Below are 18710 nucleotides of genomic sequence, written 5' to 3'. Positions count from 1 at the left end.
AAAATTGACATCTTAACGATTTGTTCACGAGAATATCTGAAATGTTACGAGGAATCTGTACTGAGGAGGAGAGGCGTAAGCATCGTTAAGTGTACTGTGTAGACAACAGTGAAATAGCGTGAACACATAGACTGTTACGTGGCACATTTACACAAGTCCATCGCCGATAAAGGACGAATTCCCCAAGACACACAGGGCCTCAAGGGTGGCACAGTTACCGACGTGAACCCTACCTGCCTGCAGGAGTCAGTGCCATACAAGTGTTCATGTTGTGTGACGAGCGGCTGAGCTGTAAGTAAACAAGATAAAGGACACCACTTGTCAGGGGAACAGAGGCCTTAATCAACACTACTATGGAAGGACTCGACTTCCTGCCGGAGGACATGGTGCTCTCCTTCTCTGACCTGACGCAGCTTATGGTGGACAAGGTGACGGGCACACTGCAGCAGTCGCAAACGGCGGAAGAACCAAGGTGAGGTCACCAATATCACCCTGCAGGAGGACACCAACCAGCCTTACTAGCTGTATCAACATGTATCACCAAGCTCTGGCGTACACCACTGATGATGGCTAATGCCACTAGTGCATGTATCACTGATAGTAGCTGTACAGGTGCATGTATCACTGATAATAGCCGTACAGGTGCATGTATCACTGATAGTAGCCGAACAGGTGCATGTATCACTGATAATAGCTGTACAAGTGCATGTATCACTGATAGTAGCTGTACAGGTGCATGTATCACTGATAATAGCCGTACAGGTGCATGTATCACTGATAGTAGCTGTACAGGTGCATGTATCACTGATAATAGCTGTACAGGTGCATGTATCACTGATAATAGCTGTACAAGTGCATGTATCACTGATAGTAGCTGTACAGGAGCATGTATCACTGATAGTAGCTGTACAGGTGCATGTATCACTGATAATAACCGTACAGGTGCGTGTATCACTGATAGTAGCCGAACAGGTGCATGTATCACTGATGGTAGATGTACAGGTGCATGTATCACTGATAATAGCCGTACAGGTGCATGTATCACTGATAGTAGCCGAACAGGTGCATGTATCACTGATGGTAGATGTACAGGTGCATGTATCACTGATAATAGCCGTACAGGTGCATGTATGACTGATAGTAGCTGTACAAGTGCATGTATCACTGATAGTAGCTGTACAGGTGCATGTATCACTGATAGTAGCTGTACAGGTGCATGTATCACTGATAGTAGCTGTACAGGTGCATGTATCACTGATAGTAGCTGTACAGGTGCATGTATCACTGATAGTAGCTGTACAGGTGCATGTATCACTGATAGTAGCTGTACAGGTGCATGTATCACTGATAGTAGCTGTACAGGTGCATGTATCACTGATAGTAGCTGTACAGGTGCATGTATCACTGATAGTAGCTGTACAGGTGCATGTATCACTGATAGTAGCTGTACAGGTGCATGTATCACTGATAGTAGCGTACAGTGCATGTATATGCAGTAGCTGCATGTATGTGTCACTGATAGTAGCTGTACAGGTGCATGTATCACTGATAGTAGCTGCTACTATTGATGCATTTATCACTGATGGTGGCTGCTATCATTATGCATGTATCACTGATAGTGAATGATACCACTGGTGCATGTATCACTGATAGTTCCTGATACCACTGGTGCATGTATCACTGATAGTGGCTGATACCACTGGTGCATGTATCACTGATAGTAGCTGCTACTATTGATGCATTTATCACTGATGGTGGCTGCTATCATTATGCATGTATCACTGATAGTGTTTGATACCACTGGTGCATGTATCACTGATAGTGCCCGATATCACTGGTGCATGTATCACTGATAGTGGCTGATACCACTGGTGCATGTATCACTGATAGTTCCTGATACCACTGGTGCATGTATCACTGATAGTGGCTGATACCACTGGTGCATGTATCACTGATAGTTCCTGATACCACTGGTGCAGGTATCACTGATAGTGGCTGATACCACTGGTGCATGTATCACTGATAATAGCTGCTACTATTGATGCATTCATCACTGATGGTGGCTGCTATCATTATGCATGTATCACTGATAGTGTTTGATACCACTGGTGCATGTATCACTGATAAGAAGTGTTACCACTGTTACATGTATCACTGATAGTAGCTGTTACCATTACTGCATGTATCACCGATGGTCGCTGCTGCCAATGGGGTATGTATCACTAATGGTGGCTGCTACTAGTAGTGCATGTATCACTGATATTTGCTGTCATCATTAGTGCATGCACCACTGGTTGTGGCCGCTCCCACTGGTGCATGTATCGGTGATGGCAGCTGCTACCACTGGTGCATGTATCACTCACTGATGGTGGCTACTACCAATAATACATGTACCACTGATGGTGGCTGCTGCCACTGGTGCATGTATCATGTTTTAAGTAGATTCTGGTCTTCAAAGTTGATAATTGACTTGGGTGACTGTTGTTATATAATTCAGACTTACCAACACATTACTTCGCTATCTCTTTACCTGTTAACATGACTAGTTGACATATACATTTGAAGGAGAAATCTGAGTTAGTAGATAAGTTTCGATTAACATTATCGTAATTATTTGAAATACAACGATGTTATTCGGACATGTTGCATTCAGCCAATCACGACCAACCTGACAAGTGCATCTTCGCCTCGATAGAAAAAAATAAAAAAGACAGAGCATAAATTCCTCATCCCTCCACCCCTGCAGCTTCCTGCTCCAGTAGGATCCTCGTTCCACCTACCCTGTAGCCTCCCACTCTAGCAGATGTCTTATCTTTCCACCCCCGCAACCTCCGCCCGCAGTAAGTTCCTCATCTTTCCAACCCTGCAGCCTTCCCCAACACCCCTACAGCCTTCCCTTCCAGTAGCTCCTCATCCCTCCACTCCTGTCGCCTCCTCCCTCCAGTAAGATCCTCATTCCTGCACCCCAGCAGCCTTCCCAAGCAGTGGGCTCCCCATCCCTCCAACCTTGCAGCCTCCCTCTGCAGTAAGCTCCTCATCCCTCTGTTCCTGCAGCCTCCTTTAGCACGTTCCTTTATCCTTCACTCATGATGGTTCCCCCACCAGCAGATAATTCATCCCTCCTGTCCTGCAGCCTCCACCCTCAGTGGGATCCTTATCCCCCCATCCCTGCAGCCTGTCCTTCCTGCAGGTTCCTCATCCAACCACCAATGCAGCCTTCCTCCCCATTACAGGTTCCCCATCCCTCCACCCTTGCAGTTTCCTCTTCCAATTGGATCATCATCCCTCTACCCCTGCAGCCTCCCCTCAGGTAGGTTCGGCATCGCTCAACCTATACAGCCTCCCCCTTCGGTAGGTTCCACCTCCCTTAACCCCTGCAGCCTCCCCTTCAGTAGGTTTCTCTGTAACACACACACACAAACACACACACACACACACACACACACACACACACACACACACACACACACACACACACACACACATACACACACACACACACACACACACACACACACACACACACACACACACACACACACCATTGATTTTTCATTGATCATGTGTTATCACTATCTTACTATGAGTCGGTTGTGCTATGCATGTGTATTAGCATATATCAGATCGTTGGATCATATGGAAAGTCCCTATTAGCTCACTGTGGAATCTTCCACTCGTGTTGTTTGATCAGGAGGAGCTGACCTCAGCGAAACCAGGGCCGGGCGCTTGTGGGCGCCGGCCCTCAGTATGCGCAGCGAGGCGACTCAAGACAGTACTGACGGTGTGTGTCTCAGCACTTGTAAATCAGAGTGCCATAGATATACATATCAATTCTTCCTAATAAAACTGTATAAAGGCCACCAGATCTTCAGTAAGTAACTACAGAAACAAAGAACGTCTCTTCTTTCCTTACACCTTATCCCTCCTTCTCTGCAGCCTCCCCCTCCAGTGAGATCATCATCCCTCCACCCTGCATCCTTATCTCACTACCCTTACAGCCTCTCCCTACACTGGGATTCTTCATTCCTTCACCCCTGCAGCCTTACTTCCAGCTGGTTTCTCATCCCTTCACCCGTTTAGCCTCTCTTCCAGTACATTCCTTAACATTCTACTCCAGCAGCCTCCCCCTCCAATAGGTTCCACATCCCTCCACTCCTGTAGCCTCCCCCTCCAGGAGGTTCATCATCCCTCCACCTCTGCAGCCAATCCCTTACAGTAGGTTCCTCATTCACTTCATCCCTGCCGCCACCCCCTCATTTAGGTTCCTCATCCCGCTACTCCTACAGCCTACCCCTCCAGTGGGATCCTCAGCCCTCCAACCTTGCAGCGTCCCCCGCTAGTAGGATCCTCATCCCTCCACCCCTGCTGTCTCCCCCTCCAGTAAGATCGTCAATCCTCCAATCATGCAGCCTCCCCCTCCACTAAGATCCTCATCCCTACACCCCTACAGTCTTCCCCTCTAGCAGGATTCTCATTCTTCTATCTCTGCCGCCTTTCCCTCTAATAGCTTCCACATTCTTCCATTCATGCAGCCACCCCTTCCGATATGCTTCTCATGCCTCAGTCTTGAGATCCTCATCCCTACACCCCTACAGTCTTCCCCTCTAGCAGGATTCTCATTCTTCTATCTCTGCCGCCTTTCCCTCTAATAGCTTCCACATTCTTCCATTCATGCAGCCACCCCTTCCGATATGCTTCTCATGCCTCAGTCCTTGCAGCCTATCCTGCCAGGAAGACCCTCATCCTTGCAACCCGACAGCCTCTCCCGCCGGTGAGTTCCTCATTCCACCACTCTTCAGCATCCCTTTTCCAAGAGGATCCTCATGTCTCCATCCCTGCTGCCTACCCTCCAGTAGGATCCTCACCCGTTCCACCTCTGAAGCTTCCAGTCCGGTAGGATCCTTATCCCTCCATCCCTGCAGCCTCACCCTCAAGTAAAATCATCATCCCTCCATCCATGCAACCTCTCCATTCTGTAGAATCCTCATTCGTAAACACCTGCAGCCTCCCCTCGAGTAGGATCTTCATTCCTCCATCCATGCAGCCTCCCCCTCTATTAGGATCCTCATTTCTCTTACCATGTAGCCTATCCATCCAGTAGGATTCTCATCCCTCAATCTCTGAAGCCTTCCCCTCCTGAAAGATCCCCATCCTTTGATTCCTGCAACTTCTACCTCCAGTAGGAGCCTTATTCCTCCGCTCATATAGCTTACCCCTATAGTAGGATCCTAGGCCCTTCACCCTTGTAGCCTCACCCTCCAGTAAGATCCTCATTTCTGCACCCCTGCAGACTCCTCCCTCACATTTATCCTCGTTCTTCCATCTCTGCAGCCTCCCCCTCTAGTATTATCCTCATGCCTCCACCCCTCCAGCCTCCCTCTTCAGTAAAATCCTCAGTCCTCCACCTATGCAGCCTCCAGTAGGGTCCTCATTCCTTCACCTATGCGGTCTCATACTCCAGTAAGACCCATATTCCTCCAACTGTGCAGCTTTCCCTTCCAGTAGGATCCTCATCCTTCCATTCCTGTAGTTTCCCCCTCCAGTAGGATCCTTATTCCTCCACTCATGCAGCCTATCCTTCCAGTAGGATCTTCATCCCTCGACCCCTGTAGCCTCCCCCCTCCAGTGGGATCCTCATTCCTTCAGACCTGTAGCCTCGCCCTCCAGTAAGATCCGCAATCTTCCACCCATGCAACCTCCCCCTCCAGTGGGATCCTCATTCTTCCATCCAGGCAGCCTCCCCCTCCAGTAATACCCTCATCCCTTAACCCTTGTAGTCTTCCCCTCCTGTAGGATCCTCATTCCTTCTTCCATGCAGTCACCCCTCACCATTACAGCTTCTCCCTCTACTAGGATCTTCATCGCTCCACTCCTGCAGCATTGCCCATCGACTAGGATCATCATCCTTTCACCCCTGCAGCCATCCCCTTCAATAGGTTTCTCATCCCACCACCCAAGTAGCGTCCCCTCTAGTACACTCTACTCCTGCAGCCTCCCCTTCCAATAGGTTCCTCATCCCTCAGTTCCTAAAGTCCCACGCTAAGAGGTTCATCATCCCTCCACTCCTGCAGTCAATCCCTTCCATGAGGTTCTTCATTCACTCCTTCCGTTCAGCCAACCCTTCATGTAGGTTCCTCATCTCGCTACTCTTACAGCCTATTCTTCCAGTAGGATCGTAATCCCTCCATCCCTGCTTCCTCCCCTCCAGCAGGATTTTCCTCCTACACCCCTGCGAACTCCCCCTTCAGTAGGATCCTCATCCCTCCAACCCTGCAGCCTCCTCCTCCAATAAGTTCCTCATCTTTTCTTCCCTGCAGCCTCCTCCTAGAGTAGATTACTATATCCCTCCTCCCCTGCAATATACCCCTCCAGTAGGTTCGCCATTCTTCCAACCTTGAAACTTCCTTTCAAGTGGCTTCCTCATCCCACTACCTTGCAGCCTACCCCTCCAGTACGATCCTTATTTCACCATCCCTGCAGCATCCCCCTCTAATAGAATTCTCATCCCTCCAGTAGGATCCTCATCTCTCCTTTCCTGTTGCCTCCTCCTCCAGTAGGATCTTTATCCCTCCAACCCTGCAGCCTCCCCTTCCAGTAGAATCCTCATCCTTTCATACCTCCCGCCTTTCCTTCCAGTAGGATCCTGATCCCTCCAGCCCTGCAGCCTCCCCCTCTGGTAGGATCCTCATTCCTCCACCCATGCAGCCCCCCCTCCAGCAGCATCCTCATTCCTCCATCAATACAGCTTCCCCCTCCAGGATGATCCTTATTCCTCAAACCTTGCAGCCATACCCTCTAGGAGGATCCTCAACCTTCCATTACTGCAGCTTCCCCCTACAGTAGGATCTTTTTTTCTCCACTCATGCAGCCTTCCTCTCCAGTAGGATCATCACCACACCTGTAGCCTCCTTGACTAATAGGATCCTCATTAATACACCCCTGCAGCCTCCTCCTCCTCCGGTAGGATCCTCATACCTCCAAAACTGCAGCCTCCCCTTCCAGTAGGATCCTCATTCCTTCACCACCGCAGCTATTCCCTCTAGTAGGATCCTCATACTTCCATCCCTGCAGCTTCCCTCTCCAGTGGGATCCTCATCCCTCCACTCATAAAGTCTATCCCTCCGTTAGGCTCCTCAGCCCTCCACCCCTGCAACTTCCCCGTACAGGAGGATCCCCATATCTCCTACCCTGCAGCCTTCTCCTTCACAAGGATCCTCATCCTTCCATCATCCAAGCCCTCCCTTCCAGCAAGATCCCTTTTCCTCCACTCAGGTAACGTACTCCTTCAGTAGGATCTTCAGTCCTCCACCCATTGTAGCCTACCCCTCCACAACGATCCTCATCCTTCCATCTCTGCAGCCTCCCCCTCCAGCATTATCCTCATTCCTCCACCCCTCCAGCCGCCCCCTCCAGTAAGATTCTCAATCCCCCACCCAGGCAGCCTCCTCCTCCAGTATCATCCTCATTCCTCTACCCATGTAGCCTCACCCTCCAGTGCTATACTCATCTCTCCTCCCCTGCAGCCTCCCCCTCAAGTAGAATCCTCATAACTCTACCCCTGCAGCCTCCCCCTCAAGTAGAATCCTCATTACTCTACCCCTGCAGCCTCCCCCTCCAGTAGGATCTTCATCCCTCTAACCCTACAGCCTCATCCTCCAGTAGGTGTCTCATCCCAACATCCCAGCAGCCTCCCTCTGTGATAGGTTCCTCATTCCTCCACCCCTGCAGCTTCCTTTTGGAGTACTCCCTCATCGCTTCACCCCTACAGTTATCCCTTTCAGTTGGTTATTCATCCCTCTATCCCTGCAGCTATCCCCCTCCAATAGCTTCCTCATCCCTCAATCCCTACAGCTTTCCCCTCCGTTTGGTTCCTCATCCTTCCATCCCTGCAGCCTCCCACTCCAGTAGGATCCTCATTCTTCCACTCATCCAGCCTCCCCCTCCAGTAGGATCTTTATTCCTCCACCGCTGCAGTTTCCTCCTCCGGTAGGTCCCTCATCTTTCCATCCCTGCAACTTCCCCTCCACTAGGTTTCTCATCCCTCCATAGCTCTAGCTTCTCCCTGCGGTAGGTTCCTCATCCCCAACCAATGCAACCTCCCCCTCCAGAAAGATCATTTTCTTCACCGCTGCAGCACTGCCCATCCACCACGATCATCATCCCTCCTCCCCCACAGCCACCTCCTCCAACAGGTTTCTCATCCCACCATCCATGCAGCCTCCCAACTAGTACACTCCCCGTCACTCTACTCCTGCAGCCTCCCCTTCCAATAGGTTCCTCATCCCTCCACTCCTGCAGTCTACCTTTCCAGGAGGTTCATCATCCCTCCACTCCTGCAGCCAATCCCTTCCATGAGGTTCCTTATTTACTATATCCCTTTAACCATCCCCTCAAATAGGTTCCTCATCCCGCCACTCCTACAGCCTCCCCCTCCGGTAGGATCGCAATCCCTCTATCCCTGCTTCCTCTCCTCCAGCAGAGTTTTCATCATACATCTCTGCAACGTCCCCCTCCAGTAGGTGCTTTATCCCTCCACCCTTGCAGCATACCCCTTCTGTATGTTCCTCATACTCCACTCCTACAGCGTCTCCCTCCAGTAGGAGCCTCGACCCTCCACCCTAGCAGCATTCCCTTCTTTTACCTCCAGTAGGATCCTCATCCCTCCATCCCTGCAGCCTTCCCCTAAAGTAGGAGCCTCATCCCTCCATCCTAACAGCATTACCATCCTTTCCATCCACTAGGATCCTCATCCCTCCATCACTGCAGAATCTCCCTCCAGTATGATCCGCATCCCTATATCCCTGCAGCCTACCTCTCCAGTAAGATACTTATCCATCCACCCATACAGCATCTCCATCCTGTAGGATCCTCATCCCTCCATACCTGTAGCCTACTCTTCCTTCCCCTCAACTACGATCCTCATCCCTCCACCCTCGAAGCCCCTCCTCCAGTATGAACCCATTCTTCCATCCCTGCAGCCTCCCTTTGCAGTAGGATCCTAATTCCTCCTCTGATGCAACTTCCCCTCCAGTATGATCCTCCTCCCTTCAGTCTTGCAGCCATCTCCTCTGGTAGGATCCTTATCCTTCAATTCTTGCAGTTTCCACCCACAAATGGATCTTCATTCTTCCACTCATGCAGCCTATTGCTCCAGTAGGATCCTCATCACTCCGCCCCTGTAGCTTCCCCTTCCAGTAGGATCCTCATTCCTCCACCCTTGCAGCCTCTCCCTCCACAAGGATCCTCGTCCTTCCATCACTGAAGTTTCTCCCTTCAGTAGGATCCTCATTCCTCCATGCCTGCAGGCTCCCCCTTCTAGTAGGATCCTCATCCCTCCATTCCTGAAGTCTCCCACTCCACTGGAATCCTAATCCCACCATCCCTGCATCCTCCCCCTTCAGTGTGATCTTCATCCCTTCACCCTTGCAGCCTTTCCCTCCAGTAGATCCTCATTTTTCCAAAAGTGCAGCCTCCCCCTCCAGTAGGATCCTCATTTCTCCACCCACGCAGCCTTCCCCTCCACTAGGATCCTCTTCCCTCCACCCCTGCTGCTTACCCATCCAGTGAGATCCTAATTCCTCCACCCCTGCCGCATCTCTCTCCAGTAGGATCATAATCCCTCCAACCCTGCAGCCTTCCCCTAGAGTAGGATTCTCATCCTTCCATTACTGAAGCTTCCCTCTCCAGTTGGATCCTCATTCCTCCACTCACGTAGTCTACCCATCCAGTGGGATCCTTAGCCACCCACCCCTGCAGCCTCCCCCTTCAGTAGGATCCTCATCTCACCATCTCTGCATCCTCCTCCTTCAGTATGATCCTCATCCCTTCACCTCTGCAGCCTTTCCCCATAGGATCCTCATTTCTAAACCCATGCAGCCTCCTCCTCCAGTAGGATCCTCATATCTCCAACCCTGCAGCCTCCCTCTCAAGTAAGGTCATCATCCTTCCATCCCTGCAGCCTCCCTATCCATTAAGATTTTCATCCCTCCATCCCTTTCAGCCTCCAACTTCAGTAAGATCCTCATTCCTTTATTGCTGCAGGTTCCTCCTCCAGTGGGATCCTCATCCCACCATTCCTGCATTCTTCCCCTCCGGTATGATCCTCATCCCTTAACCCCTGCAGCCTCTCCCCTCAGTAGGATCCTCATTTCTCCACCTATGAAGTCTTATCCTCCAGTAGAATCCTCATCCGTCCATCCACGCAGCTTCTCCATCCAGTAAGATCCTAATCCTCCTTTTGCCGCATCTCTCTCGAGTCGGAACTTCATCCCTCCACCCCTGCAGCTTCCCCAAGAATAGGATCTTAATCCTTTCATAGCAGCAGCTTCCCTCTCCAGTAGGATCCGCATTTTTCCACTCATGTAGTCTACCCATCCAGTGGGATCCTTAGCCACCTACCCCTGCAGCCTCCCCCTTCAGTAGGATCCTCATCTCACCATCTCTGCATCCTCCTCCTTCAGTATGAACCTCATACCTTCACCTCTGCAGCCTTTCCCATAGGATCCTTATTTCTAAACCCATGCAGCCTCCCTCTCCACTGGGATCCTCATTCGTCCACCCCCGCAACCTTCCCATCCAGTCGGATAATCATCCCTCCACCCCTGCAGCCTTCCTCTCCACAAGGATTCTCATCCTTCCATCACTTCAGCCACCCCTTCCAGTAAGATCCTCATCCCTCTATTCGTGCAGCTTCCTCCTCTTGTAAGATCCTCATCCCTCCTTCCGTACAGCTTCAATCTCCACTAGGATCCTCATCCCTCCTTTTCTGCAGCCTTCCCCTCTAGTAGGATTATCATCCTACCATCCCTGCATCCTTCCCCTACAGTATGACCCTCATCCCTTCATCCAACGCCGCCCTTCCCTCCAGTAGGATCTTCATTTCTCCACCCACGCAGCCTCAACTCCATTAGATCCTCATCCATCTACCCATGCAGCCACCCCGTCCAGTAAGATCTTTACTCCTCCATCCCTGCCGCATCTCTCTCGGTAGGATCCTCATCCATCCATCCCCACAGAATCTCCCTCCTATAGGATCCTCATCCCTCCAGTCATGCAGCTTTTCCCTAGAGTAGGATCCTCATCCTGCTGCCCATGTAGCCTCTCCATCCGGTAGGATCCTTATTTCTCCATCCCTGCAGCCTCCTCCTCCAGTAAGATCCTCATCCCTTCATTCCTGCAGTCTCACCCTCCAGTATGATCTTCAATCCTCCATCTGTACAGCTTCCCCCTACAGTAGAATCCTTATCCCTCCATTCCCGTAGCCTGCCCCTTCACAAGGCTCCACATTGCTCCACCCGCGAACATCTTTTCGAAATGCAAGAAAATGCGGAAACTAGGACAAATGGAATAAAAATCAAAGCTAAGAGATGTAGTATGGACGTGAGAATAGGCTTCTTTTCCTATAGGTATGTTGAGCAGTGAATGCTAAAACGATTAATACCTTCAAAAGTAGTTTAGATAAATATCTTATAAATTCAGGTATACTTTATGAAAAACGCAAGAAATAAACGTATAAACTACTGCGATAAAAGAGACATTAGAAGGAAAATATGTAGCAGCGGGGAGTCAGTGGTAGCTTAAAAAGTACTGAGTGGAATTAAATTCTTCTTTGTCAAGTTAATTTAATTTTTTTCAGGCATCCCAGTCGTGGGCCAGTCAGGCGCTCTTGTTGTCTGTCTTTCTCATCCTTCTCCAATAGGATCTCATCTCCGCCGCTGCAGCCTCCCCCTTTACTAGGATTTTCATCTCTCCATCCATGTTGACTCCCCCTCCGGTAGGATTCTTCTTCCTCCATACCTATAGCCTCTTCCTTCCAGTACGATCCTCATCTCTCAACCCATGCAGCCTCCCCCTCCGTTAGGATCTTCATCCCTCCACCCCTGCATCCTCTATCTCCACAAAGATTCTCATCCTTTCATCCTGCAACCTCACCCTCCAGTGGGATCCTAATCGCCACACTCCTGAGGCCTCCCCTCCAGTAGGTTCCTTATCCTTCTACCCCTGCAACCTTCCTCTTTACTAGGATCCTCATCCTTACACTCGAGCAGCCTCCACCTTCAATAGGATCTTCATCCCTTCACGTCTGCAGCCTCCCCCTCCAGTAGGATCATCATCCCTCCACCCATGAAGCCTCCCCTCCAGTAGGTTTCTTATTGTTTCTTTCATGCAGACTCTCCCTCCAGTAGGTTCCTCATCCCTCAATCCCTGCAGCCGTCCCCTCTAGTAAGATCCTCATCCTTCCATCCCTGCAGCTTACCTCTCTAGTAGGATCCTCATCTCTCCACTCATGCAGTCTAAACTTCAAGTAGGATCCTCAATATTCCATCCCTGCAACATTCCTCTCCAATAGGATCCTCATTCCTCACTCTTGCAGTTTCCCTCTCCGTTATGATCCTCATCCTTCAATCCCTGTAGCCTCCCCCTCCAGTAAAATCCTCATCCGTGCACCATACAGCCTCTACTTCCAGTAGATTCCTCATTCATCCATCCCTAAAGCCTCCCCCTTCAATAGGAACCTCAACCCTCCATCCCTGCTGCCTTCCCTCCGGTAAATTCCTCATCCGTACACCCTTGCATCCCCTCTCCATTAGGATCCTCATCCCTCCATACCTGGAGCTATTCTTTACATTACAATCCTTATCCCTCCATCCCTACAGCCTCCCTCTCCAGTAAAATCCTCATCCCTCCATCCCTTCCGCCTTTCCCTCCAGTAGGATCCTTATTCCTCCACCCATCCAGCTTCCCCATCCAATAGGATCCTCATTCCTCCACCCATGCATATTCCTCTTTCGGTATGATATTCATTCCTCCAACCTTGCAGCCATCCCCTCTAGTAGGATCATTATCCTCCCATTCCTGCAGCTTACCCTTACAATAGGATCCTCATTCCAACACTCATGCAGCCTACCTCTCCAGTAGGACCCTCATTCCTCCACACCTGCAGCCTTCCCCTCCACAAGGATCCTCATCCTTCCATCACTGCAGCTTCCCCCTGCAGTAGGATCCTCATTCCTTTACCCATTCAGCCTCCCCCTCCTTTAGGACCCTCATCCCTCCACCTCTGCTGCCTCCTCCTCCAGTAGGATCATCATCCCTCCATCCCTGAATCTTCCCTTCCAATATGATTCTCATTCCTTCACCCCTGCAGGCTCCCCCTCAAGTAGGATCCTTATTTCTCCCCTCATGCAACCTTCCCATGCAGGCTCCCTCTCCAGTAAGATCATCATTTCTCCATCCCTTCAGTCTCCCCTTCAAATAGAATCCTCATCCCTCTAACCCTGCAGTCTCCCCATCCAGTAGGATCCTAATTTCTCCATCCCTGCCGCATCTCTCTTCAGTAGGATCCTCATCCCTCCACCCCTGCAGTTCCCCAGGGTGGGATCCTCATCATTCCATTCCTGCAGCTTCCCTTTCCACCAGGATCCTTATTCCTCCACTCATGCGGAGTACCACTCCAGTAGGATCGTCAGCCATCCACCCCTGCAGCCTCCCCGTGCAGAAGGGTCCTCATCACTCCACCCTTGCAGCCTTCCCCTCCAATAACATCCTTATCCCTCTGTTCCTGCAGCTTCCCCTTCCAGTACGATCTTCATCCCTCCATCCGTATAGCTTCAACCTCCAGCAGGATCCTCATCCCTCCTCTCTTCCAGCCTCACTTTTCAATGGGGTCCTCGTCTCAACCTCCCTGCATCTTCAACCCCTACAGGATGATCCTAATCTCTTCACCCCTGCAGCCTTCCCCTCCAGTAGAATCCTCAGCTCTCCATCCATGCAGCCTCCCCCTCCATTAGGAACCTCATTCCTCTATCCCTGCAGCCTCCTTATCCAGTAAGATCCTTACCCCTTCATCCCTGCCGTATCTTTTTCAGTAGGATCTTCATCCCTCCAGCCCTGGAGACTCCCCCTACAATAGGATCCCCATCCCTCTACCCATGCAGCTTCCCCTTCCAGTAGGATCCTAATTCCTCCACCCATGCAGCCTCCCCATCCGGTAGGATCCATATTCCTCCATCCCTTCAGCCTCCTGCCCCAGTATGATCCTCATCCCTTCATCCCTGCAGCCTCCCCCTCCAATATGACCTTGAATCTTCCATCTGTGCAGCTTCCTCCTCCAGTAAGATGCTGATCCCTCCAATGCTATAGCCTCTCCCTGCAGTAGGAGCCTTATTCCTCCACAAGCAGCCTCCCTCTACGGTAGGATCCTTTTCCCTCCAACCATACAGCCACCCTTTAGGTAGGATCCTCATTCCTCCACGCATGCAGCCTCCACTCCGGTAGAATTCTCATCCTTCCACTCACCTGCTGCCTCCATCTCCCCAAAGATACTCATTCTTCCATTGCTGCAGCCTTCCCAACAAGTAGGATTCTCCTTCCTCTACCCATGCAGCCTCTTCCTCCAGTATCATCCTCATACCTTTATCCCTGCCGACTGCCCCTCGAATTGGATACTTATTTCTCCCCTCATGCAGCCTCCTCTCCAGTTGGGTCCTCATCCCTCCACCCATGCAGCCTCCCCCTCATGTAAGATCCACGTCCCTCCATCTCTGCCTCTTCTCCCTCCAATACGATACTCATCCCATCATCCCTGCATCCTCCCTTTTCCATAGTAACCTTATCCCTCCACCCCTACTGCCTCCTCTCCAGTAGAATCCTCATCCCTCCACCACTGCGTCCTGCATCTTCACAAAGATCCTCATCTTTTTATCACTGCAGCCTCCCCTCCAGAAGGATCCTAATTCCTCCATTCATGCAGTCTCTCCCTCAGGTAAGATCCTCATCCCTCCATCCCCGCCACTTCTCCCTCCGGTAGGATTCTCATCCCTCCACCCCTACAGCCTCCTCCTTCAGTAAGATCCTCATTCCTCCAACCATGCAGCCTCCCCCTCCAATACGATTCTCATTCCTTCACTTATGCTTCCTAACCCTCCAGGAAGGTTGTCATCCCTACACCCCTGCAACCTCCCCCCCCCCCCCACGGTAGGATCCTCATTCCTCCACTCATACAGCCTCTTCCTACAGAAGGATTCTCATTCCTCCATCTTGCCGCCTCCCCCTCCAGTAGGATCCTTATTACTGCACCCATGCAGCCCTCACCTCAAGTAAGATCCTCATCCCTTCATCCCTGCCACCTCCAACTCCAGTGGGATCCTCAATCCTTCACCCAAGCAGCTTCCCACTCCAGTAGGAGCATCATCCCTTCACCCGTGCTGCCTCTCCCTCTAATAGGATTTTCATCCCTCCACCCCTGCAGCCTTCCCCTCCGATGGGATCCTCATCCCTCCATCCCTGCCACCTCTCCTTCCAGTAGGATCGTCATTCCTCAACCCATGCAGCCTCCCAGTCCAGTAGTATCCAAATTTCTCCACTCCTTCAGCCTCCCCTCCAGGAAGATCCTCAATCCTCCAACTATGCAGCTTCCCTCTCCAGTATGATCTCCATGTGTCCGCTGCTGTAGCCTCCCCCTCTAGTTGGATCCTCGTTCCTCCACTTATACAGCCTACCCCTTAGGTAGGATCCTCATCCATCTATCCATGCAGACTCCTCCCTCCTGTAGGATTCTTCTCCCTCCATCCCTGCAGCCTCCCCCTTCCAGTACGTCCTTATCTGAACCCATGCAACCTCCCCATCCGTTAGGATCTTCATCTTTCCATCCCTGTGTCCATCTCCAAAAAGATCCCCATCCTTTGATTACCGCAACCTCATCCTCCAGTAGGATCCTCATCCCATACTCTTGCAGCCTCCCCCTCCATTGGATTCCTCATCTTTCCATCCCTGTAACCTTCCCCTCTACTTGGATCCTCATCCTTACACCCAAGCCGCCTCCCCCTCCAACGGGATCCTCATCCGTCCACCTCTATAACCTCTCCCTCCAATAAGATCATCCCTCCACACCTGCAATCTCACCCTCTAGTAGGATTCTCATCCCTCCAACCTTGCAGCCTCCCTTCACCTCAGGAGGATCCTCATCCTTCCAAACCCGTATCCTCCTTCTCCGGTAGGTTCTTCATCACTCCACCCGTGCACCCTACCCCTCCAGCAGGTTCTTCATATCTACACTCCTGCAGCCTTTCTCTCCAGTACGAGTCTCATCCCTCTACTCTAGCAGCCTTCTCCTCCTTTCTCTCCTGTTGGATCCTCATTACTCCATCCCTGCAACCTCCCCTCCTTCCCTTCAACTATAATCCTCATCCCTACACCCCTGAAGCCTCCCCCTCCAGGAGGATCCTCATTCCTCCATCACTGCAGCATACCCTCCAATAGGATCCTCGTTCTTCCACTCCTGCAGTCTCCGCCTCCATTATGATCCTCATCCTTCAACCCCTGCAGCCTCCTTCTCCAGTAAAATCCTCATCCGCGCAACCCCACAGCCTCTAACTCTAGTAGTCTCCTCATTCATCCATCCCTAGAGCCTCCCCCTTCAATAGGAACCTCGACCTTATATACTTGCTGCCTCCTCCTCCAATAAAATCCTCATCCCTCCATTCCTGTAGCCTCCCCCTCCAGTAGAATCTTCAACCTTCTATTCCTGCAGCTTCCCCTGCAGTAAAATCTTTATCCCTACTTCCCTGCAGCCTCCCCCTCGAGAATAATCCTCATCCCTTTATCCCTGCCCCCTTTCCCTTCAGTAGGATTCTCATCCCGCCAGCCCTGTGGCCTCCCCCTCCAGTAGGATCCATATCCCTCCACCCATCCAGTCTCCCCCTCCAGTAGGATCCTCATTCCTTCACCCGTGCAGCGTCCCCTTCCAGCATGATCCTCATCCCTCCGCTCTTGCAGCCATCACCTCTCGTAGGTTCCTAATCCTTCCATTCCTGCAGCTACCCCCAACAATGAGATCCTCATTCTTCCACTCATGCAGCCTAACTCTCCACAGGGATCATCATCCTTCCATCTCTGCAGCTTCCCTCTGCAGTAGGATCCTCATTCTTCTACCCATTCAGCCTTCCTCTCCGGAGGGATCTCATCCCTCTACCCCTGCAGCCTTCCCCTAGAGTAGGATCCTCATCCTTCCATCACTGTAGTTTACCTCTCCCGTAGGATCCTCATCCCTCCATCCCTGCAGCCTAAACCTCCTTTCCGTTAATAAGATCTTCATCCTCCACCCCTGAAGCTTCCCCCTCTAGTTGGATCATCATCCTTCCATCCCTGCAGGATACACCTCCAATACCATCCTCATTCCTCCACTCCTGTAGCCTCCTCCTCCGTCATGATCCTCATCCTTCAATCCCTGCAACCTCCCCTCCAGTAGAATCCTTATGCTTCTATCCCTGCAGGATACCTCTCCAATAGGATCCTCACTCTTCCACTCCTACAGCCTCCTCTCCATCTTGGTCCTCATCCTTCAATCCCTGCAGCCTCCCCCTCCAGTAAAATCCTCATCCGTGCACCATACAGCCTCTACTTCTAGTAGTCTCCTCATTCATCTATCCCTAAAGCCTTCCCCTTCAATAGGAACCTTGACTCTAGATGCATGCTGCCTCTCCCCCTTCAGTAAAATCCTTATTCCTCAATTCATGGAGCCTCCCCCTCCAGTAGAATCCTTATCCCTCCATTTCTGCAGCTTTCCTCTACAGGAAAATCCTTATCCCTCCATCCCTGCAGCCTCCCCCTCCAGTATAATCCTCATCCCTCTATCCCTGCCGTCTTTACCTCCTGTAGGATCCTCATCCTTTCAACCCTGCAGCCTCCCCCTCCAGTAGGTTCCTCATTCCTCCACCCATCCAGCCTCCTCTTCCAGTATGGTTTTCATCCCTTCACCCTTGCAGCCATCCCCTCTCGGAGAATCCTCATCGTTTTATATCTGCAGATTATCTCTACAACAGGATTCTCATTCCTCCACTCATGCAGCCTAACTCTTTATAAGGATTCCCATTCATCCATCACTGTAGCTTAACCCTGCAGTAGAATCTTTATTTCTCTATCCTCATCCCTCCACTCCTGGAGCTTTCCCCTAGAGTAATATCCTCATCCTTCTATCATTGCAACTTCCCGATCCAGCAGGATCCTCATTCCTCCACCTTCTTTATCACTGCAGCTTCCTCCCCAGTAAGATCTGCATCCCTCCATTCCTGCAGCCTCCACCTCCAGTATGATCTTCAATCTTCCATCTGTACAGCTTCCTTCTCCAGCAGGATCCTTATCCCTCCATTCCTATAGCCTGCCCCTGCAGTAGAATCCTCATTCCTCTATCCACACAGCCTCACTCTCCAGTAGAATCCTCATCCCTTCAACCCCGCTGCCTCTCCCTCCAGTAGGATCCTTATCCCTCCACCCATGTAGCCCCCTCCTCCAGTTGGATCCTCATCCTTTCATCTTTGCCGACTCCCCCTCCAGGAGGATCCATATTTTCCAACTCATGCAGCCTCCCTCTCCAGTAGGATCCTTATCCTTCCACCCCTGCGGCCTACCCCTCCATGAAGCTCCCCATCCCTCCATCCTTGTCGCCTATTCTTCCAATAGGATCCTCATCCCTCCACTCCTGCAGCCTCCCCCTCCAGTATGATCCTCATTTCTCCACCCAAGTAGCCTCACCCTCCAGTAGGATCCTCATTTCATCACCCCTGCATCCTCCCTCTCCAGTATGATCCTCATCCCTTCACCCCTGCAGCCTCCCCTTCTAGTATGATCCTCATTCCATGCAGCCTTCCCCTGAATTACGATCGTCATCCCTCCATGCGTGCCACTTCCCCCTGCAGTAAGATCCTCATCCT

General features: G+C 51.3%; 1 protein-coding gene across 1 annotated transcript in view; it reads left to right on the top strand.

Moving 5' to 3' along the window:
- The first annotated feature begins 343 nt into the window (after positions 1 to 343).
- LOC139751170 (uncharacterized) overlaps positions 344 to 18710 on the top strand; it is a 35457-nt gene continuing 17090 nt past the window's right edge. Inside the window, exon 1 of the mRNA XM_071666332.1 lies at positions 344 to 472. Within this exon, the coding sequence (XP_071522433.1) occupies positions 354 to 472 (119 nt within the window). The 5' untranslated portion in view covers positions 344 to 353. The remainder of the gene's footprint in view (positions 473 to 18710) is intronic.

Source organism: Panulirus ornatus, chromosome 1 (assembly GCF_036320965.1).
Source record: "Panulirus ornatus isolate Po-2019 chromosome 1, ASM3632096v1, whole genome shotgun sequence".
Classification (NCBI taxonomy): Eukaryota; Metazoa; Arthropoda; class Malacostraca; order Decapoda; family Palinuridae; genus Panulirus; species Panulirus ornatus.
The sequence above is the reverse complement of the archived record's forward strand: the minus strand, read 5'-3'. Positions and strand labels throughout refer to the sequence as shown.